Source organism: Meles meles, chromosome 11, assembly GCF_922984935.1.
Source record: "Meles meles chromosome 11, mMelMel3.1 paternal haplotype, whole genome shotgun sequence".
In the NCBI taxonomy this organism is placed as follows: domain Eukaryota; kingdom Metazoa; phylum Chordata; class Mammalia; order Carnivora; family Mustelidae; genus Meles; species Meles meles.
Window position 1 is genome coordinate 38,400,838 of NC_060076.1, and position 18,867 is coordinate 38,419,704.

Consider the following 18,867-nt stretch of genomic DNA (forward strand, 5'->3'; position numbering starts at 1 on the left):
ATATGGCTTCCCCACCGGCCTCAGTGCTCCCAGGACTTACTGCCCACCGCCCACCACTCCCCCAGGCAGGTCTCCTCATAGTCTGCAGACCAGCAGCCACTCTCTGTGTCTCAACCCGAGTCACCTGCTCAAACACCACATTGCCCCATCCTTGGAGGCCCAGTAATGCCCTGCCTCCAGAAGTCCACTCAGATGGCAGCTAATCCCCTAGCTCACTCCTGACCACACCTTAGTCACAAGGTTTCTGCAGCTCTGCTCTGGGGCCACATACTCTGGTCCAGCTTTGGCCCCTTCACAGAGGTCTTGCTTGCTATTCCCAAGGGAGGTAGTTTGCTGAAGATGGGGCATAGGTTTTCCCTTCCCCTGCTCAGATGGGGGTTCCCAGAGGAGGAGACCCAGGCTTCTCTCTGCCAATAGACGAGGGACCCCAGAAGACCAGGCTTGGCTCTGTCTCCCTTTTTAACCTTGATCTTGTATTTCTTTCTTTCTTCTTCTTCTTTTTTTAAGATTTTATTTATTTATTTAACACAGAGAGAGGAGAGAGAGAGAGAGAGAGAGGGAACACAAGCAAGGGGAGTGGGAGAGGGAGAAGCAGGCTTCTGGCTGAGCAGGGAGCCCGATGTGGGACTCAATCCCAGGACCCAGGGATCATGACCTGAGCCGAAGGCAGACGCTTAACGACTGAGCCACCCAGGCGCCCTCTGTCTCCCTTTTCAGAGCAGGGTTTCCCTACCAACATGGCTTATGTGTCCTCCTTCCCCTAAGATGGGAAGGGGCCTGAATTTCCCTTTCCTTCTCCAGAATGGGGTGTCCTGGGGACTGAACTAGGTCTCCTCCCCAACCCCTCCTCCAGATCTTCCCATCTCCAGTCCCCATTCTGCACAGCCTTTCCCACAGCCAGGGGCTCCAGAGCCTCTCTGCCCTCCCTCAGGTCTGAGGCCCCGGGAGGACTTGCTCTGGCTTTGGGGTGGACACCCGGTTTGGAGGACAGGCCCTTCCTCTGGGACCCATCTTGAGCTCTACCTCTGACCTCACAAGGGCTGCCTCAGAACCTGGTCTCCGTGGCGCCGTTGGCAGGAGAGGGGATGCTATTTTAGGCAGTGTGTCTGGACTTGGCCCAAGTGGCACGGGCCAAACCCCTGCCCCACTGACCTCTCCCCTGGAGGAGCAGAGCAAAGCAGCGCGTGGGGCCACCCCAAGGGGGGGCCGAGAGGCAGGCTCTAGACTGGGGACACAGGGACAGTGGAGTCCCAGCCGGGGGTGCAGCCAGAGCCTGGGCAAGTCATGGAGGAACAAGACCAAGACCTCCTATAACTGAGAAGCCCCCAGGGTGGATGCTGAGGAACATAAGGCCTTTCAGTAGAGTGAGTTGGGTTCCAGGCAGGGCCGGAACAGGGGGCCTCCCCTTCGGCTCAAGCCTGAGTGCTACTTTCTGGGGACCATATGGTTGGGGGGAGAGATGACCATGGGAACAGCTGGGGAAGGAACTTCAGCTGGGAGTTAAAAGCCAAGATGCTGGTTCTGGTTTAGTCCTGAGTTGCTGTGTGACACAGGCATGTCCCATGCTCTCTCTGGGCTCTAGTTTCCTTACCTGGAATTTGACTATTGGGAGGAACAGCAGTGCCTCAGAGGCCGGGAGGCTGTGTAGGGCTGCTGTGTCAGGAGAGTGCTGGCAAGGAAGGAGGAGAGCAGGCAGACCAGACCCTGGACCAAAGCCGAAGGCATGCAGATCAGAGAGATGGTTGGATTGCTGGCTTAGCTGGAGTGGTTTCTCCCCTGGGAGTTCCCTCCTGAGAAGCTGGGGCTGGGGGTTGCAGGGTCCTGCAGTCAGGACTAGTGATGTGACCTTGTGCTGCAGCTACAGGGAATCTGGCTAAGAACCAGGGGACTTACAGAATGGGGAAACTCAAGGGTTACCTCTGTGTGGTCGTTTGTGTGGACAATGGGAATACGCTGGGGAATTTTCAGGAAAGGTAAGAGGGTAGACTTTGTTCTGAGGTTGAACTATGGACTAAATGAATTCTCAGGACTTCACTTGTGTGTGTGTGTGTGTGTGTGTGTGTGTGTGTGTGTGTGTGTGTGTACGTGAGGAAAAAGCCCTGGAAAATCAGAATTTAAGTCAGCAGCAAGAGGGCTTGAGGTTAGACTCAAGGCAGTAATACCCAGATATGTGAGGGTGGCACCACGGAGGGGAGGCTGTGGGCATCTCCACTGTCCAAGCTGCCACCTGGGGAAGTCAGGAGGACCTGTGAAGGGCCTGGTCCAGGGGTCCCGAGGCAGGCAAGGGTAGAGGGGGTGGGACTCCAGGGCCTTTCTCCATTGGCTGAAGCACAGCCACACCCCTCCTTGCCAGCTTGGCTGGTTGAGAGATTAGAACTGGCAGGACCTGTCCCTGTGTCTTCTCCGCTGGGAGGCTGAGGTCTGATGAGAATGTGGGGCCAAATTCTGTGCCCCCCAGCCCTAATGACCTGTCTTTGGCTCTGCAGCATCTAAAAATCTCAAAGACGGAACATGGCTCGAAGAGATAAGAAGAAGCGGTAAGTACCCTACCCGTTTTCCTCCTCCAGCCTCTCATCCCCCACCCACCTGCACACCCCTACTCTCTGCCTCTCCCTCATGGCAGCTGACCCTCCCCAACCCCCCCTCCCTCCTTCCCATCCCCCACTGGGTCAGGAGGCTCAGAAGGGCCTCTCCCTCCTGGGCCCTAAGCTGGGCCCTGGGATGACAGAAGGCTGAGAAAGAACTGGGTGAGGGCCAAGGAGTTGGTGAGTGGGTTCCAGCTGCCTTTATGTAGGTGGTGCTCAACAGAACTGAACTCACCGCTTCTCACCCTCACGGGCTTAAGTCTCTTTGGGGTACAATAAAAGCCAAGGTCCTTGCAAGGGCCCAGAGCCTGCCCTTCTAGTCCTGGTTTCCTCTCTGACCTTCCCCCACGCCATCCCTGCTGTCTCCCACTCCAGTCACACTGACTTCCTTTCCTTTCCCTCAGATATGCTCAGAATCCTTCAGTGACTTCCCCCTCTGCCTGCAGTGCTCCTCCCTCACCTCCTCCTGTCTGTCACCTTCTCAATGAGGCTTTCCCCAACTGCTCTACTTAAAATCATACCCCACCCCGTTTCCTTGCTCTATTTTTCTTCATAGGCCATACCAACTTCTTCCTCCCTCCCTCCCTCCCTCCTTCCTTCCTTCCTTTCTTTCTAAGATTTTTAAAAAATTTATTTATGAGAGAGGGACAGAGAGCACAAGTGGAATGGAGGGAGGGGCAGAGGGAGAGGGAGAGGCAGGCTCTCAGCAGAGCACCGACGCTGACACCGACTTGGGATTCACCACCTGAGTCGCTTAACTCACCGGAGCCACCCAGGCCCTACCCCCATAGGACACAAATGTACTTGCTTATTACATTTCATCGCTGCCTGCCAGCTCTGTGTGAGCAGAGAGTTTTGTCTGTGCACTCCTGGACAGACAGAAGGAATGGCTCCCCTTTGTGCTGGACTCTCTCTGGGGCCTTAGACACTGTTTCCAAAGATCCACTGGCATCCCAGTTCAAAACAGCCTCCATACCCCAAGCCCACTCCTCTTCCCAGGACCTCAGCTCAGCCCAGGATCCCTTTCTCCACTGCTCAAGCCAGAAGTCAAGACCCTGTCCTTGACACTTCTGTCTCCCCATGCCTCATATCAGGTCACATCTCCTAAAATATCTAGACTGTGCTCACTCCCACCATTCTTTCCCCCTCGACCCTCCTCCCTCACAGGCACATTAGGCCACCACCTGCCCACTCTTCAGAAGTCTTTGCAGGCCTCACCTCCCACCCCTGGCTTCTCGGCTCTCACGGCTCTGCCGTTAACCATCAGACCCACTAGATGAGTGATCCAAGGGTGGAGACTCGGTTTATACACTGTCCACTGGGGCCCGGCTGGCTTACAGGTGGCTGGTTGATTAGGTCATTAAACGAGCTGGGGAATAGGAGACTCTGTTAACTGGCCAAGTTGCTAGATAAGTAGTTAGTTGAAGGGTTGGTTGGTGAGTTATTAGCTATTTAGCTCCTTCGTAGGCATGTACTTAGATAATTATCAGGTTGGCTGTTAGCTTCTTGGCTTGTAGGCTGGTTTTTCTCATTCTACACCCTTTCCTTGAGCTATCTCATCTCTGCCCAAGGATCAAATGACCACCTGTGACCTCCGGACGTGTGTCTGTAAATAAGACACTACCAGCTGCCTCCGCATTACCGGCCATCTCCACCTAGATGTCCAGGAGGCTCTTCAAACTCCACACAGCCAGAGGGACTCCTCATGCTCTGCCTAAGCCTGCAGCTTATCTCCTCTGCTCGATTGTCATTCTGCTGTTCTGCCCAAACCTGAGGACATCACTGACCCTTCCCTCTCCATTTCCCTCTTCAGCCAAACACCAAGTGTGTCATTTTGACTGTCTTCTGGCCCTGAGGCTTTCTGCCATCTGGCCCTGTGCCCTCTCTGCCCACCTCACGCTACTTTCTCTCTCTCTCTCTCTTGCCAGCCCATTCTTGGGGAGTCCGTCTACACATCACATGCTGTCTTAGTGGCAAGCCTCTGCCATGCCATTCCAAGGCCCAATTTCCCCTGACTCCCCGGATGCTCCTTCATCTGGCCAGCCTTCCATTCTCAGCCCGTTTCCTCTTCTCTGGGTGACCTTCCCATGCCCCTCCTCGAGGTCGTTTGTTTCCTCCCTGCAATCCAGTGATGCCCACCTTTCGCCTGTGGCAACACTCCTCACGCTTTATAGTGATTACTTCATTGTTTTTCTTCTTGAGAGTTTTTCTTCCTGAGAGCAGGGGTCCTGACAATGTTTTCTATGACAGTGCTTGATTGCAGCAGGCATTTGATAAATCTCTGGGTGAGAGGCTGCTTGGTGATTTCTTGCTTACTGTGTCTCACCTGCTGTGTGGTGAGGAGGAAGGGGCCACGGCTGGAAAGTTCTCTTGGTGTTTTTGGCTTCCTGCTTTGTATTCCTCTCCACTACCTCCGTGTACTTTCCCAGGACCATCTTGGGTAACTGCCTGCCTCAAGCTACTCACAGGCCCTTCTTCAGGGCGGAGAAGCTGGTAACAGGGGCAAAGAGACCCCCCGCCGTGCCCCACCATGATGCTGCATGGGAGCTGGAGTTGGATGGACATTGGCAAACTGTCCCTTGACTCTATATACCCCTCCATATGCTCAGCCCTTGGTTTGTTTTCCTGGGATGAGGACAGAGCAAGGACCAGGGTGGTTGAGATTAAACACAGGATCTCAGCCAGGAAAATGGAAGGTGTTTTATTCATGCCTGATTTATGATTCTTACTCCCTTTACTTATTCTGTGCTGCTGTAGGGCCGGGGAAATCTCAGGAAGCCTGGGGTGCGGTGAGGGTGATGTTGCCATCCCAGGAGGAAGAGGCAGTTGAGGGGCTGGGATCAGCTTCAGGCATTCAGCAGGGGCCGGGTCACCAGTCTGAGCAAGCACTAAGGCCACACTTAGAGGGTTCTGTAGCCCTCCTCCTCCTCTTTAGCCTCCAGACCTCATCTCCTTCCCCAAGCCAGAACTCTCTACCCCACCCCAACAGATGATGGGACCCGTAACTGATTTTTTGGTCTATCTCTTCATCCAGCCAAGTATTTATTAAACATATTTGTCAAGCATATACCATGGGCCAGGCCCTGTAGGAGATTCTGGGGATCTAGTGGAGAGTACAACAGATGAATTCCCCAGTTTTTATTCAGTGGACAATATCTACTGCACACCTTCTCTGTATTCGGCCCTGTGCTGGGCAGCGAGCATACAACAGAGGGGAAGACCCAGTCCCTCCTTACCTCCCTCCCTCCTCTCTCTCATTTGTTCACTCCTTCATTCGCGCACAGAAGTCTGTTTGTGTCAACCTGGTTGCCGAGCCCGCTGTACTTTGCAGATACTTTCCCCTCTGGCAGAACCTGATGCAAGTTTCAGGCCTCAGAGTTTATGGAGCCCTGAGCAGACTCTGCCACACCCTGTGTTTGCAAAGTGCCTCGCTATTAACAGGCCCTGCCTGATGCCTGGCCTGTGTTCTCAAAGCTGTGGCTCCTGCAGACAGGCAGGCAGACAGACTGACGGGCAGCTGAGCCCCCTCTTCTGCCTGCCCTCTCCCATCTGCTTCTCCTCTGGGACCCACTGGCACCGCAGATGGCACTTTTCAGCTCCCCATTACCTTCTCTGCAGAACGACCTCTTTAATGCACCCTTCCCACTGGTCCAGTCCCCTCCAGAACGAAGGGACCTAGCCTGGCTATCTAGCACCAGTCCCTCTCCACATTCCTGTGGCTCTCAGTCATCTCTCATCCCAGCTCTACCAGCTGCCCTGGGCAAGAGAAGGTGTGTGTGGGTAATCCCTGGGTTACCCATTAACTCAGTCATGACCTAAAGGGCGATGGCAGCGAGTACACTCGAGTCTCTTTCCTGCCCATGGGCTTGGGCTGCTGCTCCATGTCCACCCGCAGCTCCAAGATGGTCTCATCGCCCACGGTAATCACAAGGATGCAAGCAATCATGCAGAAGGAGATGGTGCGAGAGTTCCTGGCCGAGTTCATGAGCACGTATGTCATGATGGTGAGTGGGTAGGTGGCACAGGGTGGGTGGGTTCTGAGGGAGGGACAGGAACCTCAGGACCTCAGAAGGGTGGGGCTCAGTGAAAGCAATCCATGACCCCCTCCCCACCCCTGACCCCTGGGTCACATTATCCCTTCTCCAGCCTTGGAGCTGGGCTCCTGAAGGAGAAGCATAAGAAAGTAAAGAGAGAGCTCTCTTTTTCTGGCTGTCTTTTTGGGAAAGAAAGAGATCATCATATGTGGGGAAAGAACAAAACCATGGGCTGGGGTGCAGGTGTTGGGGGCATGGTTGGAACTGGAGAGAAGGGAAACTAAGAGTACAGAGATTAGAGAGAAGTGTCATTGAGCACCATGCTTTGAGAATCCTGAGAGCCATGAAGAGGTACGGAAGGTTTTCAAGCTGGGGAGTGATGTGTTCACATTTGGATTTTAGAAGGTGTCTGGGGTGCAGTGTGAGCCTTAGCAGAACTGGCAGAACTGGTGGGAGGAGAAGCAATTAGGAGGCTGTTGACCTAGGATAGAGAGAGGGTGATGACTGGTCCAGGGATGGAGGAAAAAGCACACAGTTGAGGGAGCTGTGGAGGAACCAAGACTTTGCAAGTTTAAGATGAGGGTAAGTGCTGAGAGGCCACTCTGGAGCCCAGGGCCCACTTCAGGGGGAGAAGCAAGGTCAGTTTGGGTGTGCTCAGGTGAGGTACCAGTGGAGATGTCTGGGAGCTTGGATATAGAGGTCTGGAGCTCAAGAGAAGGACCTGGGCTGCAAGTAAGGAGTTAGAGCTCATCAGAATATGGATGGTGGTTATAAAAGTGTCCGGTGAGAGTGCAAAGAAAGAGAAAAAAATAAGCTGAGGACAGAACCCTGAAGAGGAGCACGCAAAGAAGCCTGAGGAGGAGTGGCCAGAAAAGTGGGAGGAGAAGGGGGGGCTGTTACAGAAGGGAGGGTCCACAGGGAGGGAGTGGTCAGCAGTGGGGGGCTGCAGACAGGCCAGAGAAAGTGGCTGCTGGCAAGGGTCTATAGGGATTAGCAACACGGAGGTCACCGGGGACCTCGACAAGGGCTATTTTACTGGCTGATGGGACAGAAACCAGACTGCAGGTGGGATGTGAGGTTTCTTAGAAACCTCCCCCCCCACCCCCACTCTCCACCTACAGCAGTCAGCCTCTGCCCTGAAGCTGTAGCCATCCCTGTCTGAATCTCATGGAGGCCCCAAGTCCATGAAAAGAAGGGGCAGCTCTGGGAAGGAAAGCCAACATGGAAGTGGGGGTGAGAGATTATGAGAGTGCCTGAGTGCATGTGGTTATGTGTGTGCACAGGAGGGAGTATTACCGGTTGTATGTGTGTGAGTGTGCATTGAGCCACAGTGTAGGAGACACCGGACCTAAGAATCCTGATTCTGCCACTGAGTCACCAGCTGGACCTGAGCAGGTCTCTCTGCAGCTGAGTCTGTCTTCTCAGGTTTTTTTAAAATTTTCATTTTTAAAAGATTTTATGTGTTTGTCTGTTTATTTGAGAAAGAGAGAGAGCATGAGCAGGGTGCAGGGGCAGAGGGGGAGGGAGAGAGAGAATCTCTCAGCAGACTCCACCCCTGAGCTGGAGCCTGATGCGGGGCTCGACACCATGACCCTGAGATCATGATCTGAGCCGAAAGCAAGAGTCGGACGCTCCACTGTCTAAGCCATCCAGGCACCCCTGTCCTGTCAGTTATTAAGCATGTTGTTGAATCGGACCTTTATGGGCTGTGGAGCTGTCTGAGTCCTGCTGTCTTCTCAATGTGTGATCTTTTGCAAGTGTCTTGACTCTTTAGAACTTTAGCTTCCTCATCAGTAAACGTGACACTAACATCAAGCTGGCAGACATCCAGTACACATGCAGGACATACATACGTGCTGGTCTCTGGTCATGACGCGTGCTCTCAACTGCCCTCCCCTCCCCGCCTCCTGTGCTTTTCCCTTTCCCCGTTACTTGCCTTCCTGTTTTGACTCCTGAGCAGTGAGGACAGCAACTGGATGGTGTCCAGCCTTAATCCAGGGCAAAGTCATTCATTTATGACAAGACATTCCAGCCTCGTGAGGGCTGTTAAACCTTGGAACCATGGAGGTGGGAGGGCACCTCCTCAGAGAGCTCTTAGGGGAAGCCGGCACCACCCACATGCACTGTAGGCTCCTGCCATGTCCCTGTTTCTCTTCCTTTTCTTGAGATTATTATTGAGCTGTATGCCAGGCACGATGATGCCAAGCCCCTTACATATAGTATCTTCTCAAATCCACATAGCAAAGCGTTGTGCTCCTCCTACGAGGGAGGGTCTATTATTATCCCCATTTCACAGGTGGGGAAACTGAACCTCCGTGAGACTAAGTTACTTGTCCAACGTCACATTTTAAGTTAAGATCAAATCCAGTCCAACCTAATATTACAGCCTTGACCCTTAGTTTCTATACTCTCTATCCCTTAGTTTAACTATGGCAGGATTTACAACACTCTGGCTTGTTCATTCTCCCCCAGCTGAGGTAAGGCCCTTACTTTCAGGCTTTTGGTCTCTGGGCCTCAATTTCCCCATCTGTAGAACAGGAGCAGAAACATTTGCCAGGCAGATTTGCTGTGAGGATGGAAGGGAAATAACACTTACAAAAGAACTCTGAGGTTTAAGCTCATATAGGACATTGTGTTGCTGTTTGCAGTTGTGGGGCCTGTGCCGAGAAGTGGGGCCTTTTTCGGTTATAGGAAGCTCAATGAGTCATCAGGGTGAAGCTTTTGCCAGAAAAACTAGTGTGACCTTGGGCCCCATTTACTGCAGCCAGGATGAGGGAAGTGGACTGTTCTTCCGGAGCCTCCCGGAGTGCTGTGCTCAGGACTAGCCTTGCGGCGATGGGGACTGGAATGGGCTGGGCCACATCCACCCACCACGGAAAGGAGGAGTTGGGCCATTAGGGCCCTGGAAAAGCAGTTGTCGACAGGAACCAGAGAGGGAGGAGTTGCACATGTACACGCCATGGGGACCAGACAGTGAAGTCAGAGTGGTGAGGACTGTGGCAAGCAACAGAGGGCTGGCCTGCGCGAAGGCATCTCTGCCACCAGCCCAGCAGACTGTCACCACACAGGGCGGGACGCAGGCCAGCATTGCCCGGGCTTCTGATTTTTCAAGAGAGCCTAAAACTTCTGGTGGTCAAAACCAAGGTACCCAAACAAAACCTGTGTTCTGGATAGACTGGCTCATGGGCTGCCAGTTGGCAACCTTGACACAGGAGATCTGTGGGTTTAGTGACTCATTCATTATTTTTAGCAAATGGTTTTGAGCTCCTGCTTGGAAGTGTGGACACTTGGTCTTCAGATCCTCCATGTGTGCTCCAGCCTCTGCACCTCCTGTCAGCCCGTCCTGCCCTCACACCCTATGCCCTGCCCCATCTGTTCCTGTCCTCTTCTGCCTCATCCCACCTTTGGCCTAAGTTTTCCTGTGTCTGGGCTCCCCTGCACCTGTCCTGGAGCCCTTGGGGGACCTACGTGGCCCTGTTCAACTGTCTGTGCCCTACCCTATGCAGGCAATTCCACTTATTCTCAGGCTTTCCCAAAGCTGCTCTGTACTCTGCCACCCCCCTTTTTTAAATCAACAAATGGCTGGATTGCTAGCTTGACAGAGAAAACCATCATGCAGGCTTCCTGCGTCTGGCTCCTCACCCACCTGTCCCTGCAGCATCAGGCTCCACTTACCTGTGCATCCACATATCCCCTACTTGGCGAGGGCGGGGTGCCTCCTTCATGGAGGACCCCCCACTCTGGCACCTGTCCCACCCTCCAGTCCACTCAGGTACTTTGTTCCATCCTGAGGCAGAGCCTCTCCTTCTCTCAGCCTTACCACACTGAAGTCTCTCTACTTAAACCGGCACAACGCAAAACATTCCTTCCTTCCCCCGTGAGCCCCTTCAATGATCATGCTCTCCCTCCCTCCCTCCTCAGGCGGTTCTCAAAGAGATGTCTGCACTGGTACCCTTCAGCTCTTCTTCACCACCTACTTACCTCTCAATTTCTGGGACCCGGTTTCTGTTCCCATGGCCTGATGATGCCGTGCTCAGCACATTACGAAGGACTGCTGGATTGTCACACCCAGAGGGATGCTTTTCAGGCCTTCATGCACTTGACCTGGAAGCTGCCTGTAGCCTTGGGGACCACACTTTCCTGGGAATCTCTGCTGCTCTCTCGTGTCCAGGGCACATTCTCCCTTTGTTCCTCTCCCATTTCAACACCTGCTCCATTTGGGGTTTCTGACGCCAACCTACATGGGGCAGCCCACAGTCGACCATACTCTTACCTTCATCCTCCTTGAAGGCTCAGCTAGAGCTCCCATGTCCACAATTCTCTAGGCTTTCTTTTTCGAAAACACTAGAACAGAGCTGTGCAAGGGAAATACAATATGAGCCACATATGTAATTAAAAATGTTCTAGTCCCCACATTAAAGAGGTAAAAAGCAACAGGTGAAATTAATTCAAAAAATTAGTGCATTTAATCCATATAGCCAAAATATTATTACCAGTTCAACATGTAATCAATATAAAATGATTAATAAGATATTCTACATTCTCTTTCTCCTACTAAGTCTTTGAAATCTGGCATGTACTTTACACTTAGCGTGGATCTCAATTTGGACTGGCCACATTTCAAGTACTTACAAGCTGCCTGTAGCTAGTGGCCATCATATTGGAGGATGAATCTAGACTTCCATTTCCAGCAGCCTTGATATCTATAGGTCCCTCAGAGACAGCATATCGAAAGCACATGGAATTTTCAAAGGAGGTGCCTTCCAGGTGTGGCTTTAGAGAAACGAGTTTTCAGAATCTGGGATCTGGAACTCCAGACAGAGGGAACACACATGCAAAACCACAGAATCATTCGAAAACAAGGCATGCAGGGAGCAATGTGGTTGTTTGGTGTTGAGGCTGTTTGGCACTAGCCGACTGCTTAGATTCAAATCCTGGCTCACCCTCTGTGGGCTGTGTGCTTTGGACAAGCTGCTCAACTTCTCTAGGACTTGGTTAACAATCTGTCAAATGGGGAGAATAAGAGCACCTAACGCACAAGCTGGTGTGATGATTAAAGGAGGTGATAGATACAACTTGCTTCCAAGTGCCTGACACACAGTAAGTGATCAATAAGTGGTTATTATGGTTTAGTAGTAATACTACTGCTGAACGTAGAGAACACTGGAGCAGATAGGAAACTGAGAGGCAGAAGGGATAAAATTATACAGGGTCTTAAATGGTGCCCTACTGAGTTTGGACTTTATCCTAGAAATGGAGGGGAGCCAGTAAATGTTTCAACAAGGGCAGACACGATCAAATTTTTCCTGCTAGAAAGGTCACTCTGGCTGCAAGGAGGATCCTGGGTGAGATCTGGATAGAATGAAGGCAGAGCTGACTAGTGTGGGGGGCTGGGGGGGGTAGGAAGCTCTCACTTGTGACATCTAAGTTTCTGGCTTGGCCAACTGGGATGGGGAAAATAGGATGAGGATCATGCTTTCTGGGAGATGGTGAGCTTTCAATATAGAACCTTTGAAAAACCCATAGATGCCTTTGAAAAACCCAGGCTCCCAACAGGTATTTGAAGATAGGGATTTAGCTCCTAGGTGGAGGTTTTGGGCATTTTAGTGCATCAGGCATATCTGAAGCCATAGACTTGGTAAGAAGGCCCAGGAAGGGTGACTGGAGAGAGACATGAAAGCGGTCAAGGATGGAGCTCTGGAGTCATCCATATTCATGAGGCAGATGAAGGAAAAAGAATGTGGGAAGGAACTGCAGAGAGGGAGGCTGCGGAAGTAAGAGAAAACCAGGAGAAACAGAGATGTCGTGGAGGCCAAAGAGGGACTTCCCAGAAGCCCAGAGTGGTTAAGAAGGTCAAAGTTAGCAAAGTCAAGTAAGACAATCTCTGAAGGGATTGTGAGGAAATCAGGAGGCTGGATCCCTTGGGGAGACCTTTGGTGTCTGTGACATGTGGAAGCAGGAGCCAGACTGAAGAGGGAGATCCAGGGAAGGGATCAAGGAGCCAGCCAGTGTGTCTTTCCTAGACCCTGGCCCACACAGGGAGGGGGTGTCCAGGGGTCAATGGCAGGAAGAAAGAGACCCGAGCCTCTGGGAGCTGTCAAGGGGAGGGTGGAAGATACAGGCAAGAGGGAAGTGACTGGAGAGGGATAGAGCAGCTGGGCACAGGACCAGAGCTAAAGGGGAAGGTGGATATAGATTCCAGTGGGAGCTGCAGGACGTTAAGTGAGGGCCTAGCTTCAGGCCTCTAATCTCCCTGTGAAGGGGGTCGGTAGGGTTTATTTTCTGAGGCGATCCAACAGTCATGGATGGGCAAGGGCAAGAAGTTCAGAAATGACACCCAAGGGCACTGAAGGCAAAGGAGGTAGAACCTCACTGGGCTCCCGGGGCCACTATGTGTGTAGGGGCTGGGGTTCTGGCAGAGTCCAGGCCAGAAGTTTGAAGATCCCCTGAAGAAACTTCCTGCAGGTTAGGTTGAAGTACAAGATACTCTGAGGGGTTCAATCCACACCATGCCCTCCTTGAAGCTCTATCCCTACCCTGAACATCAGGTGGGCTTGGGGTCTAGGGGCCTGGATGTGTCCTTAAGAGCCCCTCACATTGCCACTTTGTTCCCAGCTCCTTGTACAGCCCCACTCAGCTCTCACTGCTGTGTCACATCGTAAAGGAAAGTCAGGGAGGAAAATTTCTGGAGGAAGAGGGCATGACAGAGGGTCTCTAGCGGCAATACATGGTGGCCTGGAGCATAGGGGCAAGGAGCCCAATCTGAGCCCGAGCCCTCCTGTGAGGTTGGGGCTTCTGTGCAGGTGATCTCCTCAGAGGCCCTCCCTTGCAGGTGTTTGGCCTTGGCTCCGTGGCCCATATGGTTCTAGGAGGTAAATTTGGGAGCTTCCTCGGTGTCAACTTGGGTTTTGGCTTCGGAGTCACCATGGGAGTGCACATGGCAGGGAACATCTCTGGTGAGTGATCCCGGGGCCCCATCTAATCAGCAAGGCCAGGTGTCCCCTGCAGGCTCTTCCTGCCTACCTCTAGGCAGCCCCCTCTCCAAGTCCACCCAAACCCAATACTCACTGGCCTGTGGGGAGGGAGAACACCCTGAACCCCTTTCTTCTGACCCTCTCTGCCCAGAATCTAGAATCTTCATAAGCATCCCCAGGCCCCACATTTTTACTAGCTGGGTCAACTTTGGCAAATTAACTTCTGTCTCTCACTTTCCTTAATGGTGAAATGGGGATGGTAGTCCTTGCCTCGTGGGGTCTTTGTGAGGATTAAATGAATCTGCTCCATAAATACTAGCTGTTATTATTATTATTAGGCTAAGCAGGGAGCCTGATGCAGGGCTCAATCCCAGGACCCCAGGATCATGACCCGAGCAAAAGCAGACGCTTCACCGACTGAGCCACCCAGGGGCCCTGCTCTCATATTGTGCGTTATTTTTTTTTTGTCTCTGTTCTCACACCTCTGACACTTCTGCCCCTCCCCGCAGGGGCCCACATGAATGCAGCCTTGACCTTCACCAACTGTGCACTGGGCCGCATGTCATGGAAGAAGTTTCCTGTGTACATCCTGGGTCAGTTTCTGGGTTCCTTCCTGGCTGCTGCCACCATCTACTGCCTCTTCTACTGTGAGTGCCCTGCCCTGGGTTGTCCATCTCTGGCCTCAGCCTCGCCCTCTGAAACATGGGCAGATCCAACCCCAGTGTCCTCGTCTGTGAAAACATCTGGGAGAGAAAGCCTTGGAGGTGCTCCCCATCCCTGGATCCTACAGCCTTAATCCTGGGACTCCAGTGGGGTTTAGCTGGTGGCAGGTTCACACTCAGTCTGTGTCTCCACAGCTGCCATTATCGAATTTTCGGGCGGACGTCTGACAGTGACTGGCCCCATAGCCACCGCCAGCATTTTTGCCACCTACCTTCCTGACCACTCAACGCTGTGGAGGGGCTTCCTGGATGAGGTCAGTGGCCCAGTGTGGATTCCCCTCCTCAAGCCCTCCCCACCTAGCAGGCAGCCCTCACAGGAGGAAGGACAAGAAGTCTGGTTGGGCTCTCTGCTCGTGGGTTGGGGCTAGGGGCACTGCTGAAGCTCTGTGGTTTGGCTAGGGGCCCCATGGGTCTACCACGGTCTCTGCTCCCCAGGTGCTGGTGACAGGGTTGCTCCAGCTATGTCTCTTTGCCATCACGGACAAGGAAAACAACCCAGCACTGCAAGGGACGCAGGCCCTGGTGATCGGCATCCTCGTTGTTGTCATTGGCATATCACTGGGCATGAACACAGGATATGCCATGAACCCATCCCGGGACCTGCCCCCCCGCTTCTTCACTTACATTGCTGGCTGGGGTATACAGGTCTTCAGGTACTGCCCTGCCCAGCCCATTCCTGCACGTTTTCTTGTGGGTGCCCTGCATGCAGGGTGGTGGGGGTGATGTGAGGAGCAGCACGGGAGAGTCCTGCCCAGCTCCCGGGTGGCCTGGGGAAACAGGTGTGGGCCCCCCATTTCCCCTAGATGAGCACCAGTGCAGATCCTGCTCTTAGACTGAATGTCAGTCCTGCCCCAGGACAGGCTCAGGGGCAACTCTAAGGCTAGAATGGGGGTCACTCCTCGACTCTCAGGCCCTACTCTCTGTCTCAGCCTGAGTGGACATGGGTACTGTGCTGGGGATCAGTGCCTTCAGCAGGCCTCTGCCTCTTGCCTGCAGGGCCCGGGACTGGTGGTGGGTGCCGGTGGTGGCACCGTTCCTAGGTGCCTACTTAGGTGGCATCATCTACTTGGTCTTCATTGGCTCCACCATCACACGGAGGCCCCACATATTGGAGGACTCCATAATGTATGAAGACCGCAGAATACCTGTGTTGCCCAAGACCATGCCAAACCCAGCCATGACCTCTCCCCTCCCCCCTGTCTCTGTGTCTCCCACAGTCCGAACTGTCCCACCCTTAAGTGACCCCATCCTCCTAGAGCAATTCTAAGAAAGATTATTTGTGACCCTATCCCCCCACTCCAATAAAGAAAGCCTTGTCCAACACAGCGGCACCCCCACTTCCTGGGTGCCTCCTGTGGTTGGGCTTCCCTACTGGATTCTTCCAGGAACTCCAGGGTTATGCAGTAACCTAAGGCTGAAACACAGAGCTGAGGGGTTTCTAACTCCTTCCAGCTTTGGGAACTGGGGTGGAATGGGGAAGAGCTGACCTATGGCCTCAGTAGGAACAGGAGATTAAAGGGTGCCAGACACAGAATGGTGGACTTCGAGGCATAGGGTAGGGAAGGGATGGTTTTGGGGAAAGGACAACAGCTAGCTGGAGGTAAGCTCTGGGGATACTTTGAGCTTCCCTGGGATGGGACTCCAGACTCCCTCAGTTCTGGCTAGTCCTAGACCAGACAAAGCAAGGCCCAAGCATGTAGATCAGAGTTTCTCAACCTTTTTTTTTTTCCATTATTGCTCCCCTCAGAAGTCTTTTAGACATTTTCTTTCTTAATCACATGGTATTTTAATACCACAGATATACTATACGTGTTTAAGTACTGTGTATATATGTGTGTGTGCTTTATACAAAATAGAGTAAGATTTTTCCATCTTCCTCTTCCAAGAATCAATGTTCTTACCTTTGGAGGAAAAAACTACCCCCCACCTTGAAAAGGTCTAATGTAGACTGAAAGTAGGTGAAGGGTTGGATTCCTCTTTTTGCTACCAGTGCCAGAGCTCTCCCACACTAAGTCTTTCTGGAGTCAGAAGGCAGATGCAGAGAAGGAAGTTATTCCAAAAGATGCAGAGATAGAAAATGGCTTCATGGGGTTCAGGGGACAGGCACAGAGGCTGGGGAGTGGCAGCCAGCATCCCCACCCACTCTGGGATCAAGCAGGAATTACCCTGCTTTCTGGAACTCAGAAAGCAACACTCATGGTTCCTGTCATTGTGCATTCAGCCTTTCAACAATTCCTGAGAACCTCCTGTGTGCAGGCCCTGCCTGGGCACTGGAGATGTTGAAGTGGATGAGGCTGAGCCTCTGCCTTCGAGGAGCACAGGCTGATGAGGATGGGTAATCATGAGGAAGGAGCTAAGTGGCAGAGAGGGGGCTGTGGGGCTCAGAGGGGGCTCACCATCTAGCTGTGGGGCAGAGGCAAGGGATGGCTTCCCAGAGGAGGAGGCAGAGCCAAGTGGAGGACAAGTGTTGTCCTTTCTGGGGTTGGTTGCTGCACTTGGCAGTTTGAGGAGTTGGAGGCGAGGAGGCTGGGCTTTCTTCCGGAGCTGGGGATGTGGTGAGATGAGATTTAGCAAGCCTGGCTGAGCTGCAGTGTGCAAGCTGCTGGGAAAGGGGGAGATTGGAGCTTGCGAGGGAGTGTGGTGAGAGGCAATAATCCAGGAGGAGCAGCAGATGGGAGAAAGGGGATTCACCAGATACGGAGGAGGTAAAGCCCACAGGACTTGGGCTTACATTGGGAGGAGTGGGCAAGGATGCGGTGGGGATCAAGCTGACTTCAGTTTTTGGGTTGGGCCTGGGGCACTGGAGATGTGCCACCTGAGTGTTCATGGGAGACAAACTGATTTGGAGAGGAAGATAAGTTACATCGTGGGCATGTTGAGTTTGAGTTGCCTGTGGGACTTGGGGGTAAGAGGTGTGTATCTTGAGCAAGTTATTCCACCTCTCTGGGCTTCTGTTTTCTCATTTGTAAAAGGGATCGTGTATTACCTACCATTTGTGTTGCTGTGAATATTCAGTGAAATAAAATGTGTACTATGCTGAGAACAGTGCTTGGCACAGAATAAGTGCACAATAAACAATTATGCCTTTTATGTGGTCTGGAGATCAGAAGAGAGTTGAAGAGGGCGATTGAGGAAGTCATGGTTGTGTGGATACCACGGGGGGCATGGGAGAGTGAAAGGAGTGTCAGTGAACCGTCCTGGGAGCATGGCTGGGAGGTGGCTGGGAGGTGTGGAGTGGGCACCTGACTGAGGAGGCGCACAAGGTGGGTGATCACCAGGCCCTGCAATCAAAGACAAATGTCCATCAGGAGGGGAGCAGATACTTACCTTGCCGTACAGTCACAGACAACAGGACATGATACATCAGTGAAAACTGAGGCACAACAGCTTCCTGTAACAACACGGACAAAGTGTGGAAGGCATAAACAGCAATGCAGTAGACTATACAATATACAATATTGTATATTGTATATATTGTGTATATATATATATACAATATTATATATAATATTGTATATAGACTATACAATATACAATATAGACAATGACACCAGGGGTATCATTGAAATACAAGCCAAGAGGAATATATTCTTTGGGCATACACGTGCGATAAAACTACTCTATTTTTTAAGATTTTATTTATTTTTGCGAGGGAGAGCGAGCACGAGATAGGGGAGGGGCAGAGGGAGAAGCAGGATCCCTGCTGAGCATGGAGCCTGACATGGGGGTCGATCCCAGGACCCTGGGGTCATGACTTGAGCCAAAGGCGGATGCTTAACCAACTAAGCCATCCAGGCATCCCCAGATAAAACTACTTAAAAAAAAAAAAAAAGAAGGGATAGGGGTGCGTGGCTGGCTCAGTCTGTGGAGGTGTGACTCTTGGTCTTGGAGTTGTGAATTTGAGCCCCACATTGGGTTAAATAAAATCTTTAAAAAGAAAAACAAAACAAAATCTTAAGAAAAAAAAAAGGGATGGTTCGTCCAGGGAGACAGAAATGGGAGATGAAATGGGGAAGAGCTTTGGGTAGTACAAACTATTAGTTTTCTAGTTCTGGAGTTGGAGATCAATTTATCGGTTTGTAAATGATTGTGCTTTGTAACATATAACTGATATATATTCATTTGTAGGTATCCTATGTTTTAAAAGATGAAGAAATAACCACAGCATGAGAACAGGTTATTGGAAGTGATAGGTATGGAAGGTGTTGATGACAAGGGGTCCAGGGATGAAGGGGAGAGGCTTGAGTATGTCTGACATCTCACAGTGAGAGGAGCTGAGCCAGCGAACCAGGCCTGGGAGTGACCAGGGAAGGGTCCACAGCTGGAAGTCCCAGCTAGATGCCTCCCTCTCTCTGCCTCAGTGGCCTAGTGAACATAAGGGTGGCCTTTCTCATTCCTGGCATTCCAGAGCAGAGTGACCCTAAGGCGTCAGTCACAGGTGGGTGTATGTGGGTCCAAGGGCTCTGGCTCCTCCTCTCCTATCCCCCTTGCTGACCACTTCAGCCTTCTGCCACCCTCATGTCCCAGGGAGGTGGCCTTGGAGGTAGGACAG

At 52.2% G+C, this 18,867-nt stretch overlaps 1 protein-coding gene across 4 annotated transcripts; it reads left to right on the plus strand.

The window, feature by feature from the left end:
• Positions 1-2,353: 2,353 nt before the first annotated feature.
• Positions 2,354-17,405, plus strand: AQP7 (aquaporin 7). Of its 4 annotated transcripts, none has more exons than XM_046023491.1 (7): positions 2,354-2,537; positions 6,481-6,589; positions 13,452-13,575; positions 14,103-14,186; positions 14,451-14,569; positions 14,751-14,968; positions 15,312-17,405. In XM_046023491.1, the coding sequence occupies exons 1-7, from the start codon at positions 2,512-2,514 to the stop codon at positions 15,580-15,582; spliced, it is 951 nt and encodes a 316-aa protein (XP_045879447.1). In that variant the 5' UTR covers positions 2,354-2,511; the 3' UTR covers positions 15,583-17,405. The 4 variants fall into 4 exon arrangements, with proteins under 4 accessions (XP_045879447.1, XP_045879446.1, XP_045879445.1 ...); XM_046023490.1 differs by having other exon boundaries at positions 2,358-2,537; positions 14,103-14,240; XM_046023489.1 differs by lacking the exon at positions 2,354-2,537 and having other exon boundaries at positions 6,431-6,589; positions 14,103-14,240.
• Positions 17,406-18,867: the final 1,462 nt, after the last annotated feature.